The 21856-nt window shown below is 44.3% G+C and overlaps 1 protein-coding gene across 1 annotated transcript in view; it reads right to left on the bottom strand.

Moving 5' to 3' along the window:
* The window catches only part of TMEM164 (transmembrane protein 164), a 129693-nt gene extending 108571 nt beyond the window's left edge, over positions 1 to 21122 (bottom strand). Inside the window, exon 1 of the mRNA XM_043974786.1 lies at positions 20739 to 21122. Coding sequence (XP_043830721.1) covers positions 20739 to 21122 — 384 coding nt within the window. The remainder of the gene's footprint in view (positions 1 to 20738) is intronic.
* Between the last annotated feature and the right edge of the window lie 734 nt (positions 21123 to 21856).

Here is a 21856-nt window from a genome sequence, read left to right as displayed (position 1 = left end):
TTAAGTATGGCTCCTCATACTGGAAATTGAGTGCCCCAGTATGAGATTTTCCTTTTGGAAACCAGCTCAACTTTCTATCTATAACCCTAGCAAGACGAATAAAAAAAAAAACTTCAATGAAACATAACAATCAATGGGCTAGTCATCTGAAAAATACAGGCAAGGAACTAGAAATGCCATGAGTCTAAGAACCATTTTCCTCCTGTGCATTATGTATTACAGGAAAGAAAGCGAAATTGTTGTCTTTAGATGTCCAATGAGAAATTAAGACTAAGATAGAGCAGCACGATTTTTGGATTGGGATTAAAGAAAACAGATACCTTGGATAGATTGGGGCCAAGGTGCAAATAACTATGTCCATGGGACAACAAGTCAAGAAAAAAAGCTATCTTCTAGTTATCGCAAAGAGGAGAGAGAAAGATTCTCTTAATGGGCAAAAGAGCTATCAGAACAGTGCCTAAGGGATCTTGGGAGATGGGGAAATGGAGAAGGAGAAATAAAAGTGGACTCTGTCCATTAGTCAGCCTCCACTTTTCAGTCACAAATAGGACCACAGATTTAGAGATGGGAGGAATGCAACTTAGAGGCCATTGAGTCTGATCTCATTTTACAGATAAAGAAATTGAGGCCCAGGGAGGAGAAGTGATTTTCCCATGGTCACATATAGGATCAGAATCAAACACTTAAAGGGGCTTCAAAGAACATCTAATCCAAAACCCTAATTTTATAGATGAAGACACTAAGGCCAAAACAATGGCAGGCCTTTGTCTTCGGTGGATTTTCTTTCTATGACATATATATAACTGTATGTTACATATCACCTCCCATACTAGAACAGAAGCTATTAATATCAAATGGAAGTCTTTTGTGGACAGGGATTGTTTCATTTTTGTCTTTCCATCTCTAGTGCCTAGTACAGTGCCCAGATTTAACAAATGCTTGGTTAATGCAGGGACTGTTAGAGTGGAAGCTCAGGGCAGCTAGGTGGCACAGTGGATGGAGCACCAGCCCTGGAGTCAGGAATAATTTAGATCTCACCTCGGACACTTGACACTTACTGGCTGTGTGACCCTGGGCAAGTCATTTGACCCTAATTGCCTCACCAAAAAAGAAAAAAGGAAAAAAAAAAGAGTGGAAGCTCTCTGTGGGCAGCGATTGTTTCATTTTTGTCTTTCTACCTCTAGTGCCTAGTACCGTGCTCAGATTTAACAGATGTTTGTTGGTTAATGGCTGTCTCCAGCTATCTATAAAGAGTGGAAGCTCTCTGTGGGCAGGGATTGTTTCATTTGTGTCTTTCCATCTGGAGTGCCCAGTACAGTGCCCAGATTTAACAAATGCTTGGTTAATGCAGGGACTGTTTTTGGTTTTGGGCTTTTGTGTCCCTGCTGCTTGGCACTTAGCAGGCTCTTAATAAATGCTTTAATTGATTAACCATACACTCATACAGGGATGGTAGCCCTACAAGTTCATGCAGTCTTTCTAGGAAACAACTTAGCAAACGTGTAACAGTTGATTTCGACCTATTATCATAGTGTAATAATAATATAATAGTAATCTCCACAACTCATAACAGTTTATGAAGTGCTTCCCCCTGCCCCTCAAGCCACCCTGTGAAGTAGGAAGTAAAATTGTTACTGTTCACATTTTACAAATGAGGAAACTGAGGCAGGTAGGCTAAGTAACTTAGCCACTGTTGTACAAGTCATAAGCAGTAGAGCTTGGAGTTAAACCCAAAGCCTTCTGCCTCCGATAGAACTCCGAGGAGTCTGAATCCACCATTGGGAATATTGCCTAAGGACATCATTAGGGAAAATAAAACAATCCGTAGTTATACAATGAGGCTTAGCGTTGAGTTCTAGGGAAAAACCAGACCTGGAATCTGAATCCACCATTGGGAATATTGCCTAAGGACATCATTAGGGAAAATAAAACAATCCGTAGTTATACAATGAGGCTTAGCGTTGAGTTCTAGGGAAAAACCAGACCTGGAATCTGAATCCACCATTGGGAATATTGCCTAAGGACATCATTAGGGAAAATAAAACAATCCGTAGTTATACAATGAAGTTTAGAGTTGAGTTCTGGGGAAAAACCAGAAGCTACCTACCTTCCAGTGGTAGACTGCAGGCTCAATAGTGGAGCCATATATAATGGACAAAGACTATACAAAATACTATGGAAAAGTCTATGGGAAAAGATGCAATTTGGATAAAACAAAATTAGAAGTCCCAGATACTAAATTGTCAGTGGTTGTTATTCATTTGTTTTCAGTTGTATCCAACTCTTTGTGACCCCATTTGGGTTTTCTTGGCAAAGATACTGGTTTGCCATTTCCTTCTCCATTTTACAGATGAGGAAACTGAGGGAATCAGGGTTAAGTGACTTGCCCAGGTTCATACAGCTAGTAAGTGTCTGAGGCCAAATTTGAACTCAGGAACATGAGTCTTCCTTATTCCAGGTCCAGTACTCTATCTTCTGTGCTACCCAGTTGCCCCCTTACACTAGCTATAGCTATGTAAAGAAAGAGTTGACACAGTGGATAGAGCACCGGCCCTGGATTCAGGAGGATCTAAGTTCAAATCTGGCCTCACACACTTGACACTTACTAGCTGTGTGACACTGGGCAAGTCACTTAACCCTTGTTGCCCCGCCCACCCCCCAAAAAGGAAAGAAAGAGTCACATAGTTCAACATACAGTCATAAGGATGAGAACAGGTCACCGTGTTAGTTATTAACTTATAACTGGCAGCATATGTGTACAATTTATTTTTTATTATTGGCCCAGTCTCCCTCTCCCTCTAATTTTCAGTCTCTTCCTACCTATGGATTCCTTCCCTGTTGCCTACAGACATGCCCAGACCTTGCCTATCCTTAAAAACCCTCATTAGAACCTACCACACCCTGTCCTATATTTCTCCTTCCTTTCCATTGCCACACTCTCCTGGTTGCCTCCACTGTCTTTCCTCCTCATTCACTCCTCACTGCTTTGCAATCTGGTTTTTGAGTTCACTATTCAACTGAAATTGTTCTCTTCAGCGTTACCAATGATCTCTCTCTCTCTTTTTTTTTTTAAGTGAGGCAATTGGGGTTAAGTGACTTGCCCAGGGTCACACAGCTAATAAGTGTTAAGTGTCTGAGGCCGGATTTGAACTCAGGTACTCCTGACTCCAGGGCTGGTACTCTATCCACTACGCCATCTAGCTGCCCCAATGATCTCTAAACTATTGAACGGGATGGGGTTTTTTTTTTCTAGTCCTTCCAAATCCCTCTCGACCTCTCTAAAGCATGTCAGCCACCCTTCTGCTTCGGGATAGTCTCTCCTCTTTGGATTTTCATTGAAAGCACTCTGGGTTCTCCTCCCAACTATCTGAGCATTCCTCCATCTCCTTTCTTAGCTTATTATCCATGTCATACCCCCTAACTATTAGTGAACCCCAAGGCTTGGTCCTGAGCCTGCTTTTCTTCTTATCATTACACTTTCTCTCCATGATATAATCAGCTCCTGTTGGTTGGATTCTCCTCTCTAGACTTCCCTGCTGTGGAGGGCCAACCCTTATCCATCTCCTGAGCTCCAGTCTCAAATCACCAAACGTCCATTGGAAATAGATAACTGATTGTCTTCTAGGCATCTCCAACTCACTAATTCCCAAACAAAACTCATTATCTTTCCCTTCAAATCTACTTCTAGGGGGCAGCTAGGTGGCACTGCAGTGGATAAAGCACAGGGCCTGGATTCAGGAGGACCTGAGTTCAAATCCGGTCTCAGACACTTGACACTTGCTGTGTGACCCTGGGCAAGTCACTTAACCCTCATTGCCCAGCCAAAAAAAATCTACTTCTCTTTCTGTTTCTGTTGAGAGATCCACCATCCTTTCAGTCACCCAGGCTCTCCCTTGTCTCTCAGGCTCTCAAAGTCACCATTGACTCCTCAATATCCTTCCTCTCTCTTATCTGAGGCTTAGCAAGTCTACCTCTGCAACATATTTCAAATCAAGCTCCTTTTATCCATTGCCATGACCACCAAAACAATTCAGGTCTTCATCGCCTCTCATCTGAATTATTGCAATAGCCTTTTTATTGGTCTCCCCACCTCTGGGCTCTCCCTGTTCCAATCCATCCTCCACACACAACTGCCAAATGGGCTGTTGCAAAAGCACAGGAGTCACTATTCTATGCCCTGGCTCACAAAGCCCTAGTGGCTCCCTATTGCCTTTGGGATCAAATACAGACCTTCCCAACCTGACTCTCCAACCTACCTTTCCAGTGAAATTTCACATCACTCTTCTGCATGGGCTCTATGGTCCAGCCAAACTGGAATTCATGCCATGCCTCACAGAAAATACAACAAAACATCTCCCATCTCCATGTCTTTGCATAGGCTGTCCACTATGCCTGGAATGCACTCCATCTTCACCTCCACCTCTTGAAAAACCCTGACTTCTTTTCAGAGCATTCAAGCATTCCCTCCTATGTGATAGCCCTCGCAGCAGCTAGTACCTCCTTTCCCTGTCCCAAATTACTTTCTATTTACTTTGTGGATTCTTGCAGTGAATAAGTTGTCTTCCTTAGCAGAATGTTACTCCTCAAAGGCAGAGGATTTCATTCTTTCGTTCACACTGAATCTATCATTTATGCCTGGCATAAAATAAGTATCTAAAAATATTTACTAATTGATTGATTATATATTCTGGGTTGATTTACCTGTATGGATTATTTTGCTCTAGTAGAGCAAAAGTCATGAAGGCAAAGACTGTTTTGTGTCTATCTCTGTATCTTCAATGCTTGGCATATAGCAGGTGCTTAATAAATGCTTAAAATGTATTGATTAAACAGACAAGGTCATACATTATATGCTCGGTCCCATTTTAACCACTGCACAGGGAAGACTAAGGTAGGAAAAGTTTAAATCAAGTGCTTAATCTGGATCACTATTGATTAGAGAAATGCAAACTAAAACAACTCTGAGGTACCACCTTACACCTATCAGATTGGCTAATATGACAAAAAAAGGAAAATAATAAATGTTGGAGAAGCTGTGGGAAATTGGAACACTAATGCATTGTTAGTGGAGTTGTGAACTGATACAACCATTCTGGAGAGTAATTTGGAACTATGCCCAAAGGGCTATGGGACTGTTCATACCCTTTGACCCAGTAATACCACTAAGTAGGTCTGTATCGCAAAGAGATCTTTAAAAAGGGAAAAGGACCCACATGTACAAAAATATTTATAGCAGCTTTCTTTGTGGTGGCAAAGAATTGGAAATTGAGGGAATGTCCATCAATTGGGGAATGGCTGAACAAGTTGTGGTATATAAATGTAATGAAATACTATTGTGTTATAAGAAATGATGAGCAGGCAGATTTTAGAAAAACCTGGAAAGACTTAAGTGAACTGATGCTGAATGAAGTGAGCAGAATCAGGAGAACATTGTACACGGTAACAGCAACACTGTGTGATGATCAACCATGATAGACAACTCTTCTCAGCAATACAATGATCCAAGACAATTCCAAAGGACTCATGATGGAAAATGTTCTCCACATCCAGAAAAATGAACTGTGGAATCTGAATTCAAATTGAACCATATTGTTTCTACTTTTATTTTTTTGTTTGTTTTTTTTTAGTGAGGCAATTGGGGTTAAGTGACTTGCCCAAGGTCACACAGCTAATAAGTGTTAAGTGTCTGAGGCTGGATTTGAACTCAGGTACTCCTGACTTCAGGGCCAGTGCTTTATCCACTGCGCCACCTAGCCGCCCCTTTTTTTGTTTGTTTTTTGAGGTTTTTTTTCCCTTTTGTTATGATTTCACAACATGACTAATGCAGAAATATGTTTGATGTGATTGTACATATATAACCTATATCAGTTTGCTTTCTGTCTTGGGGAGGAGAGAGGGAAAAGAGGGAGGGAGAAAAATTTGGAACAAAAAATCTTATGGAAACAAATATTGAAAATTATCTTTACAGGTAGCTAGAAAATAATAAAATACTTTTATGATTAAAAAAATTTAAGTACTTAAGCTCATTTAGTAAATCACAGTCAAGCTGAGGTCAAAAAACGGAGTCCAGATGTCTAGGAACTGTTTAGTCTGGTGCCCCACGCTATCTTGGTAGAGCCTCCTAAAATCATGACAACCACAAGATAGAAACATTCTCTGATTTTTTTCAAAATAATGGATGGACAAGTGAGAGAATCTACATGAAGAGCTTTGTGAAGCTTGAACACCATTTCCCATCACTTTCATCTCCAATCAGGAATGGGCATCCTCTATGTTCCAAAGGACAAGAGGGGAAATAAGGAACTGTCTGATTGAAATGGTGGTAGGGGCAGAAAATTGGTACAGAAATGATGGTTGAAGTGGGAGCAGGGACAGAAAATTGAAAACCTACTGATTCCCCAGCCCATCAGATTCTTCTTAAAAACAAATCATTATCACAATGATTCCCCATTCTTGTTTCAGGATGTACTAGCATATTGCTAGTTGCCTCAAAGGAAACCAAAAACCTCTCAGACATTTCAATTTGTGTTCATTTTATTTTTAAAGCTAGGTAATTCAGCACTTTAAAAAAGGTGTCAGCTACAGGAGGACATTTTATAAAATAACTAGAAAAATTGGGGACTGAGTGTTACTGACTTGAGTGATAGAACAAGTAGCCATGGGTGGCTAGGTAGATAGAACACTGGGTCTGGAGTCAGTAAGACCTCAGCTAACACCTGGCCTTAGGCGCTTAATAGCTGTGTGATCCCAGGAAAGTCACTTAAACTCTGGTTGAGATCTTGGCTTTAATCTTAGTTGTTTTGGTGTCTTCTGAGTAGATGCATTTTTTTTGAAAATTACCTGTTTAGGGGGCAGCTAGGTGGCACAGTGGATAAAGCACCGGCCCTGGATTCAGGAGGCCCTGAGTTAAAATCTGACCTCAGACACTTGACACTTACTAGCTATGTGACCCTGGGCAAGTCACTTAACCCTCATTGCCCCACCCAAAAAAAACCTTAGTTGTATGAACTTGTTCAACTCATTGAACCCTGGTGATTACACAAAATAAAATAAAATAGAGGACTAAGGACCTAGAATAGAAAAGGTTTTTGCATGAGCAAAATCACTGCAACTGAGATTGACAGCTGTAGATTGAGGGGGAAAAGCTTTACTTCCAATATCTCTGATAAGAGCCTGATATCCAAAATGTTTAAGGAGTCAACACCAATAGGTAAAACCAAAAGCCATTCGCTTAATGGATAATGGTCAAAGGATATAAACAGTTCTCCAAAGAACTGCAAACTCTAATGAATATGAAAGATTTCTTCAAATCACTAATAAAAGAAAAGGAAATCAAGTTATTCAATCCTTCAGAGCCTCAGTTTTTCTCCTCTGTAAAATGAGAATATTAATCACTCCCTCCTTCACAGCGTTGTTATGAGGCGAGCTTAAATTGCTATAGAGACATGACATGTTATCATCATAGTTTAGCATTGGCTGAGAATCCATTGCATATGCAACACTGTATTAAATGCATGGATACAGAAGCAACTTGAAAGGTATGTTCCCCATCCCAAAGGGTTCAGGTCTAAGAGGGATATATTGACATGAATACACAAAAAAACCAAAGGGGATTTAATAACGAACAGACATTCAGAATAGGATCTTGTTAAACACTCAAGACTAAGGTCATATAACTGGGCCCCAGGGAGAACACATTAGACAGAACAAGTTAACACAAAAGATAGTCTTTACAAAAACACACAGTGAAATGATCTGGAATCACATTCTCCACCTTAGAACCCCCAAATTTGAGGAAGAATACCTCAACCAATAAGAACCTAAGCCTTACCACTTGTTCTCAAAGTGCAGGCTTGATACTCCTGTATGTGGCTACCAGAGATTCAAAACTGGTAAGTGACAAGGCATCCTATTGCCAGACTTGCTGGGTGATGTCTCATCCTCTAAGCTAGTTTCCCTCCCCCCCCCCATCTGTAAAATGGTACTTAACTGTGAGAGGTTTGTTGGTAAATATTTAACAACCAGCTCTCCAAAGGAAAAAGAAAGTTTGTAAGGGACACTTTTAAGTTTTGTGTTTTTTTGGCAGGGCAATGAGGGTTAAGTGACTTGCCCAGGGTTACACAGCTAGTAAGTGTCAAGTGTCTAAGGCTGGATTTGAACTCAGGTCCTTCTGAATCCAAGGCCAGTGCTTTATCCACTGCGCCACCTAGCTGCCCCAGTTTTAAGTTTAATCCGCATTATTAACACTTTCTTAAGCCTAGACACTTTCCTAAGTCTAGACAATCAATAAAGCAATAAATCAAGTCCTGATTTTGCTTTCTGAAGTACTAAAAAGTTATCAACTCCCCAGAAGGCTCTAACACACCCCTGAATCACTATGCCAATTGTTCCTATAAGAGGACTGGGTAAAATAAACAAGATCTCAAACATTTTGCGAGGTGTTTGACAATGTGCTACCACAGTATTTTCTGATCATGAACCCTCAAACATCACAGCTTGGATTTTAGTACGATGTTTTATACACAGGAGTTAAGCAACTCTTTACTGGATGAATAGATGTACAATATCATAATCAGAAATGTCATGTAAGAAGACAAAGTGGTGGACCAGACTCTAGAATGTTGCATAAATATTGTCAGACATGGCCTGTGGGTTGACTGGTTTTGCTACAGCATTTTTGTCTGTTTTTTAAATTTAATCTGTATCACAAGGGGAGGCTTACTGGGGGAGAGGGAGGTTTGGGAGGGTAGAATAGATATAATCAGACATAAATGTGATATAAAAACAAAGACACCAATAAAATAAAAAGGACTTCTGGGTGGGCGGAAAAATGGGTTTAGGCTGGCATCTTATACCATATGCCATGAAAAGTTCCAAGTGGGCCTAAATAGGAAAAGCCACATCAAAAAATATTTTTAAAAATAGAAGAGAATTTTTAAAAATAGAAGAGAATAGAAGGCCTTTGACATTTCATATACTTTCATGACTATGGTTAGGAGAAGAATTCTCAACCAAACGAGGGATAAAGGAGATCATAAAAGGGAACATAGACAACTTCAACTATATAAAACTAAAAAGCATTTGCATGAATGTATAAGAAGGGAAACTGGTAATTGGGGGAAAGAGCTTGATGACAAATATCTCAGATAAAAAGTCTGAGAGCCAAGATATATAGGGAACTAGCTCAAATATAGAAGTCTTACAGCCAGTCTTCAGACCACTGTTAAAGGATATGGCATTTGCCAAAGAAATACAATCTAGCAAAAACAATATGAAAAATATGCTTCAAATCACTAATAAGAGAAATGGAAGTTAAAACAACTCTGAGATGTCAGCACATATCCATCAAATTAGAAAAGATAATCTGAGCTGAAAATAGTTAATGTCAGAAGGATTACAAAAAGTCGGGTATAACAATATACTGTTGATGGAGCTGTTAATTAATCCAACCATATTCAAAATCAACTTAGTAATATGTTCCCCAAAAGTTGCTATTCTCTGATTCCACAACTGGGCACATAACCCGAGGAGGCAGGTGTAGGAGTAAAGATCCCATACATAACCAGTATTCACAGCAGAACTGAGAATCATAGATTTAAAGCTGAAAGAGACCTAAAGGACAGTTAGTCTATCTCTCTCATTTTACACATGAGGAGCTGGGGCTCAGAGAGACATTAAATAACTTCCCCAAGGTTAAATAGCTGGGTTGGGATTGGTTGGGATTGTTTGGGAGTAGCAAAGAGCTAGATACAAAAGAGATAGCTATTCATTAGGAAACAGCTGAACACATATGAATGTGAGGAAGACTCATCTTTGTGAGTTCAAATCTGACTTCAGACACTTATTAGCTGGGTGACCCTGGGCAAGTCACTTCACCCTGTTTGTCTCCGTTTTCTCATCTGTAAAAGAGCTGGAGAAGGAAATAGCAAACGACTCCAGTATCTCTGCCAAGAAAACCCCAAATGGGATCATGAAGAGTTGGACATGACTCAACAACAACAACCATAAAGAATGATGAATTATGAAGAATTCAGGGAAACATAGGAGGCCTTGCATAAAATTATACAGATCAGAACAATATACACACAATGATTGAAACAATGTAACTGAAAACAAACACTAAAGGACAATAAAAATCAGTTCGAACACATGGATCATTGGGAGGTGATCATAGGTTTGAATGAAATGGAATATTTTTTAAGTATCCTAAGAAACAAGGAATACAATGGATACAGAAAAACTTGGGAAGATTCCTATGAACTGATGCAGAATAAAATGAAGCAGGACAAGGAGAAGAACTAACATAAGGACAATAATAATGTAAAGGGAAGCAACTACAGATCACAGGACACTGATCAATGCAGTGACCGATCATGACTTCCAAGGACAATGAAGAAAACTTGCTTCCCTCCTCTTGGAAAGAGGCGCCAGCCTAGAGGTACCTAATGAGACTTATGTTTTCAGCCAAGGCCTATGTTTCAGTTTATTTCACTTGACTTGACTTGTTATCATGAAAGGCTTCCAATAAAAGGGGGTAGGGGAGAAGGGGAGGAGTTAGTGGGTCAACAAAAAAATGCTAACTATAAAGAACATCACAAAAACATTAGAAAGTTCACAAAAAAAAAAGATCAGAAAGGGACAATTCAATATACACTTTTTTTCCCAAAACAAAGTATATGTAATATGTTTACAGTTTTATATACAATCCTCTTTTTTTCTTTGCATATTGAAATGTTAGCGGATATTTAAGTTTACAATAAAAGTAGAATATTTTCAAAATTAAAAAAATTAAATAAAATGAGGGGAGTGAATCTCTACAGTTCCTTCCAGTTCCAACTACACCAGGGAAACAAGATCATATATTATAAGATAGTAAATCTAGAAGGAACCTCAGAGATAATGCAGTACAACACCCCCTCCCCCATTTCACAGATGGTCCTGGGAGAATGTACTAAGGTACACAGGTACCAAACATCAACAGCAGAGTTTAAATCCAGGTGCTCAGACTCCAGAGCTAGTGTTCTTCCCACTGCACCACACTGCCTTAGCAGATGCTTCTTTCCTCTGGGCAGAAAGGTAGTGGATCACAGGAGTGAAATGCTACCTACTCTATCAGTCACAGTGGCTGGATGGAAAGGTTTTCTTTGACTGTTGAGGTTTTGTTGTTGTTGTTGTTGTTCAAAGGAAGGCACGATAGTGGGGAGGAAAACCATTAACAAGTGATTATGGGCTAAAAAAACAAAAGACATGGGGGAAGCTAGGTGGTGCAGTGGATAAAGCACTGGTCCTGGATTCAGGAGGACCTGAGTTCAAATCAACCTCAGACACTTGAAGCTTACTAGCTGTGTGACCCTGGGAAAGTCACTTAACCCTCATTGCCCGGCAAATAAATAAACAAACAAACGAATGAATGAATGAATGAATGAACAAATAAATGAATGGATAGATCAATAAATAGATAGATAAATGAATAAACAAATGAAAAACAACAAAAAATCAATAAAACTTTAAAATTTTTAAATTGTGACTATCCCAAGTCTGAAAATAATTTTTAAAACCCTGTTCTTAAAATTGCTTGTCCTTTTAGAGATCTATATCTTTAAAACACACACACACACACACACACACACACACACCACCACCACCACCACCACCACCACATTTCTGCCTCCTCTTCCTAGCAAGTGTGAACTTACTACAGACTAGCCTGTGGGAGCTGGTGGATCAAGTGACCTAAAGACACAGCTAGAAGAAGGCCCCCACCCTCCCCCTACAGCTCCCACCCTCTCCAAAGGACTCCAGGCTCAGGAACTGCTAGGTGTGGTCCTGCCCTTGTATTTCCCCCCACCCCCTGGGCCCCTAACATCCAGCTTCAGTTTCAGCTGCTGCCAAAATAATCACAAGACACTAAGTTGAGAGAGGGGGAGATGGCTGGCCAGCATCCAGATCACACGAGCTGAGCCTCTGGTGCAAACAACCCTATTTCTATCCTGTGCCTGGCAGGAACACATCTCGGAGGCCCTTGGAGCCTGCATCTGTTCTCAGTGGTAGGAAAGGGCTCCAACAGGGAGACCCAAAGGGGAAGGAGGGACAGCTGAGGAGCAGGAGTATGAGCTGGGCCTTAAAGCGGTTGGCTACCTGCCCCATCTGAAGGAGAAAACTGGCCAACGAAGAGGACAGAGGCACTGTGCACTGCTTTGTGCCCCTTCCGCTTCCTCTGGCCTGAGTCCCAAAGAAAAGGCTGAAGGTCTGGGAGGGAACATCAGATCCAACCCCCTCATTGTCCAGGTGAGGAAACTGAGGCCCCGAGTGGGAAAGTGACTTGCCCAGTGGATCAGTCTCAGAGCTAGTTCCTAACTCCCAAAGCTCCCAGGTCCCTTGCCCCGCTGACAGCTCGGGATACTGCCGACTGAACGTCAAGCCCAAGTCAGTCCCCTGGCTGACCTTCCTGGACATGCCCACTTGCCAGGGGCCCCTGTCCAGAGAGGATGCCCTCTGATCCTTGCCATCTGCTCTCCGAAATAACACTCCTGCCTAGAGAGTCAGAGTCTAGCAGCAGCTGATAGGGGTTGTTTCTTTTCATGAATGACTTTTTTGTTAATGAGAGGAAAGGGGAGAAAAAGAGGGTTGGTGGAAAGTTACCCTGGAGAGCCCCATATTTCCTGTGGATGACCTCACTTCCCCAGAAGTCCTCACTGTGCAGCCTCCCCCATCTGTACTTGATACACCACCTGTCACGCCGACAGCCATTTGGGGGGTGGGGTGGGGGAGGAGCAGGGTCCAGAGCCACCATTTCATCCATGTGGGTAAACTTCTTCCACCAAGGCAGCTCCAAGAGGTAAGTGACTTGCCCAGGGTCACCCTCCACAACCTGCTACCATCAGCCCTTTCTGCTATTCTGTCCTTCGGATTTCATAGCTGCTTCTCTCCCTTGATGTAGCAGCAAGTAAGGAATCTTCCCTTAAGGTGTTACTTTTAAAATATACTTTGTAGGTAGTTTGTATTTCATTCCCTGTTTATACTCATTCTCCACCAATAGAATGCAAGCTTCCTTGAAGGTGAGCACTGTATCTTTTACCAAAATCTTTCTACAAATATCTCTGATAGTTGTTTATGTGTCTTGGATACCCAAACCTTAACAAATATGTAGGTCTGTAGATATACTAAATATGTACCTATCCCTTGGTGTTTTGTTGTTGAGCTGGTTTGGCTCTTCATGACTCCATTGGGTGTTTTCTTGGGAAAGATACTGGAGTGTTCTGGCATTTCCTTCTCCAGCTCATTTTAAAGATGAGGAAACTGAGACAAACAGGGTCAAATGACTTGCCCAGGGTCACACAACTAATAAGTGTCTGAGGCCAGATTTGAACTCAGGAAGATGAGTCTTCCTCACTCCTATACACTGTGCAACCTAGCTTTTTCGTGTATGTGTGTATGTAAATGTGTATGTGTATATATGTGTGCATGTGTATATATATCACGTATATGTGTGTGTGTGTGTGTGTGGTGTTGTTGTTTGTCCTTCATTCTCGAAGAGGACCATGATATCAGTGATGTCATGACTTACACTAAATTGGACTTAAGAGGGGGAGGGCTGTGCAAAGTCACCGGTCTCACTCTCTCCCCCATAGCCATCTGGGTCCAGTGGCAAGATATACATCAGGATGACTGAAGATGGCCCTGGACATTTAAGGTAATTGGGGTTAAGTGACTTGCCCAGGGTCACACAGCTAGTAATTGAGGTGAGATTTTAACTCAGGTCCTCTTGACTCCAGGGCCGGTATTCTATCCACTGGGCCACCTAGCTATTTAGTGTATGTATGTATGTATGTATGTATGTATGTATGTATGTATGTGTACATATAAAACCAAAAGTCATTCCCCCAAGATAAGTAATCAAAAGATATGAATAGCTCTCAAAAGAACTGCAAACTATTCACAACCACATGAAAGAACGCTCCAAATAACTAACTATGAGAAATGTGAATTGAAAGAACCTTGAGGTTTCACCTCACACCCTGGAAATAGGCAAAGATGACAAAAGACTGCAATAGTCAATGTTGGAGAGGCTGTGGAAAGATAGACATATCAATACATTATAGATGGAGCTATGAATCAGTACAAGCATTTTGTAAAGTAATTTGGAATTGTGCAAATAAGGTGACTAAAATGTCCATATTCTTTGACCAAGGGATTCCACAGCTATGCATATACCCCTAAGAAGGCACTGATAAGAAAAAATCCACCAAAATATTTATAGCAGAACTTTTTGTGATAACAAAAAATTGGAAACAAAGTAGATGCCCATGGATTCGAGAATGGCTAAGCAAATTGTGGCACATGAATGAAATGGAATAGTACCGTGCTGTTATTTTACATTACAAATGTTATGAATACAGAGAAGCCTGGGAAGAGCTACACAAACTGATGCAGAGTTAAGTAAGTAGAGATGAGAAAACAATATGTACATTTACTATGATGACGTAAATAGAAAGAGCCAAAAGAAAAATCAAAAGTAAATGTGGCATAATTATAAAGAACAAGTATGGATGGAAAGAAGAGATGTCAAAAGAAACCCTTCCCCTCAACCATTTGTGGACATGGGAGGTTCAGTGTGTCACACATATTTTCAGACTTTAATCAGTTATTGCCGGGCTTTTTATTCTTTTTATTTTTTTCTTTTCTTTTTTGTCTTTAAAGAAGACTATCTGGGGGGCAGCTAGGTGGCATAGTGGATAGAGCACCGGCCCTAGATTCAGAAGGACCTGAGTTCAAATCCGACCTCAAACACTTGACACTTACTGGTTGTGTGACCCTGGGCAAGTCACTTAACCCTCATTGCCTCGCCGGAAAAAAAAAAGATTATTTGTTATTGACTCTCTGGGAGTGGGGGTGGGGAGATAGGATTCTTGGAGGAACTATGGTTAAGTAAAAAACCAAAGACACCAACAAAAACTTTTAAAAAAAATCTCTGCATCCACAGAGCCTTAGAGACATTTTTTACTCACTCTTACCTGTCTCTCAACTCCCCCTCACCAGTTGCATGGCCACCTCTTACCCCAAAGCCCCTTTCCAGGACCACCATCTTAGGAAGGCTCCCAGCCATGCCTTGTCTGGCCTCTGTCCAGACTCTTCCCTCATTTCCCAGCATTTCCCTCATTGCCCGCCCCCTTTCCAGCTTCCCTATATGCATTGTCTTCCATTAGAATGTAAGTTCTTTGAGGCGAGGAACTGTGTCCACAAAGCTTGGCCAAGTGTCTGGCGCATGGTAAGCTCTTAATAAATGCTTTTTGATTGACTGAGGTTTTTCTTTCCTTAGGACAACATAAACCACATAAGGATGGCAACTGTTTCCTATTTGTCTCTATATCCCTGGCATGGTGCCTAGCACAGAGGGAGCACTTCATCAAGGAGCCAACGAATGGAAAAGGCTAGGGACCACTTGGCCCATTTTATAGATGAGGAAACTGAGGCAAAGGAAACTGAAGGCAAGTTCTAGAAAGGACACAATTAGCAAGAACCCTGCTCACTTGCTACTCTTTGCTACTTCCTACTCCAGTGTCTTGGAAGCCCCTAGACAGGATGCTTGCTACATCACTGTTTGACTTCAGGTAACTTGTCTTCTCTGACCTTTTCCCCTCTGCCCCACAGAGGGTGGCTACAACTCCAGCAACATTCAGAGTAGTACAGTTAGTTACCCCTTCCCCATAACAACTTTCCCCACCTCCGTTTCAATATCTCGAGGGTCAGCATAAGAAATTAAATGGGGGCAGCTAGATGGTACAGTGAATAAAGCACTAGCCCTGGATTCAGGGGGACCTGAGTTCAAATCAGACCTCAGACACTTGACACTTACTAGCTGCGTGACCATGGGCAAGTCACTTAACCCTCATTGCCCCACCCCAAAAATAATTAAATGGAAATTTGGGAGGAGTTTTGTGGAAACCACAAACATGTGAAGGCCAGCAGACAACACAGAGTTTAGAAACTCAGAAATGCACAAAATAGATGTATGGGATTGTGTAATATCAACATGTTTTATCTCTTAATTCCATAACAATTCAGACTTCTTCTCTGGTACAAAAGGAGGTCCAAAAAAATGTAGGCGGATTTTCCAGATCTTGAGGGTGCTCCTAAACCCAGCAATATGGAAGGAATAACTATAGTAGTAGTGGTGGTGGTAATAGCATTGATCTAAAATGTTAAGGATTTCAAAGTGCTTTACAAATGTGATATAGATAGATCTATTATCTGTCTGTGTATATATGTATGTATGTAGATATAAATATATATAATATGTAAATATATTATATTATATAGAATGTATTATTTATACATATATAATATATACTTTATTTTATCTATACATATTATATATGATGCATAATATATTATCTATACATATATACAGAAAAGGCATAAATATATGTATACGTTATATAGTCTGTACAGCTATTTATAATCTATCTATATGTATATATGTGTATACATGTTGTATACAATATATGTAGTACACATCATGTGATAGATGTATGCATGCATGCATATACATATATGGATATGTGTGGATATGTGTGGAGAATGTGTATATATCCACATATATCACATCTCATTTGATCCACTCTAGGAGGTCAGTGCTATTCTTATCCCTATTTTACAGATGAAGAAACTGAGGTAGATAAAGGTTAGGTGACTTGTCAATGGTCACAAAACTAGGAAGTGGGGGCAGCTAGGTGGCACTGCAGTGGATAAAGCACAGGCCCTGGATTCAGGAGGACCTGAGCTCAAATCCAGCCTCAGACACTTGACACTTACTAGCTATGTGACCCTGGGCAAGTCACTTAACACCAACTGCAAGAAGAAGAAGAAGAAGAAGAAGAAGAAGAAGAAGAAGAAGAAGAAGAAGAAGAAGAAGAAGAAGAAGAAGAAATTTAAGAGGCTGTTTAGTCCCACCCCCTGGTTTATTTTTTCTCCTGCATCCCTCCTTTTACAAAGGAGAAACTGAAGCCTAGCGCTTTCAAGTGCCTTGTCCAAAATCCTACATAGATTCCAGATTTAGAGCTGGGAGGGACCCTCAGAGGGTAAGTAGAAGTTGGGAGAGTCAAAGAAACCAGCTCTGTGTGACCCCATATGGCCCATGTACATGGGACAGGAGACAAAACTGAAGAGCTATGCACCCTACCCTGTCCCATCCTGTCCTATTCCCCTCCCCCCAACCCTAATTACCAGCCCCTACTTCATGAGTCAGACCTGGGACCATGCCATACAACAGCTTACTAGCTGCTGGAAGCTGATATGCAGTCAAGGATGTCTAATAACAACAAGCATGGAGAGGTCCCTCAGAAATGTCAATTTCAACTTCAACAATTATTAGGCAACCTACTACATGAATGGCTCCCCAAATACCAAAGTACACTTGTACACACACACACACACACACACACACACACACACACACACACGGGGAGGGGGGGGGGGCAAGACCCAGGTAGAGGGGAGGGGAGGGGAGGGGAAGAAGGGGAGAGGTGGAGAAAAGAGGGGAGGGGAAAGAAAGCAAGGGGAAGGGAAAGAGAGAGAGAGGAGAGAGGAGAGGAGAAGAGAGGAAAGGAAAGGAGAGGAAAGGAGAAGGGGGAAAGTAGAGAAAAGGAGGGGAGGGAAAAGAAAAAGGAAGAGGGAGGGAAAGAGAGAGAAGAGAGGAGAGAGAAGAGAGAGGGAGAGGGAGGTAGGAAAGGAGAGAGAAAGGAAAGAGTAAGGAGAGAGAAAAGAGGAAAAGAGAAAAGAGAGGAGGGAAAGAGGGAGGGAGAGAGAGAAGAGAGGAAAGAAAAAGAGAAGAAAGGAGAGAAGAGAGAAGAGGAGAGAGGAAGGAGAGAGAGAGGTGAAGAAAGAGAAAGAGAGAGAGAGAGAGAGGTGAAAGGGAGAGACAGGAGAGGGAGAGAGAAATTCAGAGATACACAAAGAGAAACTCAAGAGAGATTAAGAGACAGAAATGGTCCCAGAGTCTCTCTCTCTCTCACACACACACACACACACACACACACACAGATTGAGAGCAGGCTTCTGAGTCAAAAGCCTGCATTCCAAACCTGCCTCTGACTCTTCCTGGCTGTGTGACCCTGGGCGGCTAGCTCCCTAAGTCCAGAAGATGTGGGGAACACTCTCCAGCCTAAATCTGTCCTCTGAGTTTTAACCTCATATCTCCAAACTGCCTGCTGGATGTCCCACAGACACCTCATATTCAGCCTGCCCATCCTCCCAGCAGCCCTACCTGTGGCTGAGGACTCCATTGCCCTCCCAGTCCCTTCAGGGACCCCCCAGAGCCGCTCAGTGGCTGAGTATGGCGATGTCTGCCTAGCCGACATCTCCCAGGCAGCACAGCCCCCTCGTCAAGGCCCTCATCACCTGCACAGCGATGGCCTCCTAATTGGTCTCCTTGCTTCGCCCTTTCTTGTCTCGGATCTCCCCTTCAAGTAGCTGTCAAAACAACCTTCCCAAAGCAAATGCCCGCTGTGCAATCAAATGCGCTCCTGAGGCTTATCCTTAAGGCCTTCTGGCTCCAACCTTTGGGCTCATGGCCGCTAGACTACAAGAGCCCAGTGCAAATCCTACCCTTGCCACTTCGATTCTCTTAGCCTCAGTTTCTTCATCTGTAAAATGGAATGGTTGGGAAGGCTCTTGGTTCCCTTCCAGCCTGAGATCAATGAGCCTCCTTTGTTTGGGTGGGGGGAGGGTGTGCTTAGTTGGCACTTCCCCTTCACCTAGGGTTATGTTCTGGATAGAATGTGAGCTTTTTGAGAGCAGGGGCTGTTTCACACTGGTGTCCCCCTCCCCTGCCCCCCAGGGCCTACCCCATCCTCAGCATCCAGCACAGTGCAGAGCTCACAGAAAGCACTTAATAAAAGTCTATTGACTCACTGATTCCCAGCCCAACTCGGCTGCTTCCCCCCACCCCCCATTCATTAATCACCAAGTATTCATTAAGCCCCCTGGCCTGGAATGGGCTCTGCCCTCCTCCTGACCTCTCCCAGAATCCTACTGTCTTCAAGGCTCAGCTCAGATGCCACCTCCCCAAAGAAGCCTGGGTCTCTTCTTTGCTCTTGCTTTGTATACCCACTTGTCAGATCCCAGATCCTTTCTCTTTTCTAGCCAAATGTCCCCGAGGGCAGGGACTGTCATTTTTCATCGTCAGTTGGAAGACAGACATGGCTCTGTAGGACATGTGGGACCACAGGTCTCAAGCTGGGAAGGGCCTGGCAGCCACCTAAGCCTCATTTTACACAGAAGGAAATTGAGACCCGGAATAGGGGACACAGGTAGGAAGTGGTTAGTGTAGGATTGGAACTCCAGGCCTCTGTCTCCCAAGTAGGCACTTAATAAGTCTTTGCTGTTCAGTCTTCGGAATTCCAAATTCAGTATGTGTTACTGAAAGTAAGCGAAACCCACCCAAGGCAGTCGGTAGAAGGACAAGGAAGCCTGGGTCACCTCCTCCTTCAAGAGAAGCAAGCTCAAGGGAGCACTCGCGCGCACACACACACACACACACACACACACACACACACACACACACACACACACACACACACCCCAGCCCAGGTAATCCTTGTCCTTTCTGAATGAGAATCACTAGCAAGTAAGGCACTCCATGATGTGCCTGGAAATCCTTAGAAAGAGCTGTTTCTCTCTCACCCCACCCCCAAACCCTCCAGACTGTTAGATCCCTTAGCCCCAACCTGGGGGAGGGGGTATCAGTGGAGAGGAGAGGGGCAGGACAAGAGCCATGATTTCATTGGCATAGGGCACTCCCAGATGAGAAAACTCCCTCCACCAATGCAGGTGGGCACCTTCTCTGCAGCCATCGGTCTTAGTTGTGTAGAACACTGAGAGATGAAGTGACTTGCTTGGAAGACACACAGCCAGGATGTGACAGAGATGAGACTTGAACCCAACCAGGGCTTCTTCCTGGCTATGCGGCTGACCGTCGCCTCTCTAACAAACAATCCTATGCCTAAAAGCCATGAAGAGCAAATCAAATGCTGGGAGACATTCACAAGTTGGCCCCAAAGGATTGATCTTCCTTTACACTTAACAAATAATATTCCCCACAAGCCACTGATTTCAACCTTTGCCTGGAATGCCATGACACACACGGACGGACACACACACACACACACACACACGCCCCTCGGTCCAATTCTAGCCCATCTATCCCTCAGGGTTCAGCTCCAACACGACCTCCTTCAGAGAGTCCCCGGCAATCCTCCGCCCAAAGCCATCTCTCCCCTCCAAGCTGGGCCAGCTCCTTGCCCTCCCTGGGGCCTCCAAAGGTTCCGATCCTCAGAGTTCCCACAGCGCTTTCTTTGCATTTCTCTCCCTGCACATCCCTATGAGCATCTGCTCTTCCACAGAGACTAGTAAGTGGGAGGACTTCAAGGCGCCAAGTCTTCTCTCCCGCTAAACAGTATATTCCCGGGCCTCCAGGAAACTGCCTCTAGCCCTCCAGGCCCGCACCCGGGCTCCCCGGGGATGTTAGGAACGAAGTAGACACTCGAGTTACGTGTTCCTCTGAATGAATGACAAAGGGCACCGCTGGGGGAGTGGCGGGGGAACACTTTGGAAGGCCAATCCGAGAAGGTTCAGCTTCTCTGGGGAGGGGAGGGGAGGGAGCGTGGGCCATAACCTAGGGTTGGGGGGGGGTCCTATCTGGGTATCCGGGCTGCCCAGGCGCAAGCCAGCCAACTCACGTGCATCATGGTGACCAGGTGGCAGGGGTTGAGCAGGTAGATGACGGTCTTGGTGGCGAATTTGAAGCCCACCTCCACGCCGAAGGTCAGGCACAGGGCCACGAGGAGCAGGTTCTTGAAGAGGCTCTCTTTGGCCGGAGGAGGCGGAGGCGGGAGGCGGGGGCAGGCGCCTCGGGCTCCCCCATCCTCCCTCGGCTTCCACAGGAGATGCCATAGGGCCACTAAGATCTCCAGCACGGCCAGGGCCAGGAAGGCCCCGCTCTCCAAAAGCCGCTGCTTCCACGAGAGGAACGCGGCACAGTCGGGGCCCCCGTTGCCTTCAAAGCTGGGGTCCACGCCTCCGTAGAGCCAGTCCAGGAGGCTCTGGTGGCTGTACCTGGCCATGGTCTTCTTCTCGGGCAGTTCTGCTTGCCCAGCCAGGAGCGAACGGGAACAGGCTGGAACGGAGAGGCTCAGGAGCGGGCTGGACGGCACACAGAAGGAGGGCGAGCCCTCCCCTCGAGTCACCGGGACGCCCGAGTCGAGGGGCGCATGGGAGGCTTCAGGCCGCCGGCCCGGGGGCTTCGGGCTGCTCCAGAGCCCCCCGAAGTCGCGGGCTCCGGGTCCCAGCCGTAGGAGCGGGCGGCGCTGCCGATCCCCGAGCCGATCTGAAGGGAGAGGACAAAAAGCCGATGTGTTCGAGTCCCGGGGAGGAAGCAACTGCACTTGGAGGGAAAGCAGCGCGCAGGCAGACAGGGAGGGAGGGCTGGGGAGCCCCGGAGGAGGGGAAGAGGACCGGAGAGGGGGCGGGGGAAGGAGGCAGAGAGGGAGGCAGGGAGGAGGCAGGGAAGAGGGAGGAGAAGCAGGGCCCACCCGGGGAAACCAAGGGAGGAGAGGCGGGCCGACGGAGAGCCGGGGCGGGCCGGGGCGGGCCGGGGCGGGGCGCCACTGGGAAGGTGACACCAGGAAGGTAGCTGCGCCGAGGCCGGCCGGGAGGGGAGCCCGGTGGCGAGGGGGCAGGACTCCGGCTCTCACAAGGCACCCGGGAGGGCGGCTGGGCGGCCGGCCGGCTCCCCTGCCTCAAAGCCCCGTGGTGATCGCCAACTTCCCCGGGAGTGCCCTCCCTGGGCCGCCGAGAG

Source organism: Dromiciops gliroides, chromosome X, assembly GCF_019393635.1.
Source record: "Dromiciops gliroides isolate mDroGli1 chromosome X, mDroGli1.pri, whole genome shotgun sequence".
NCBI lineage: Eukaryota > Metazoa > Chordata > Mammalia > Microbiotheria > Microbiotheriidae > Dromiciops > Dromiciops gliroides.
Note: the sequence above shows the minus strand (reverse complement) of the source record. Positions and strands in the feature narration are given on the sequence as shown.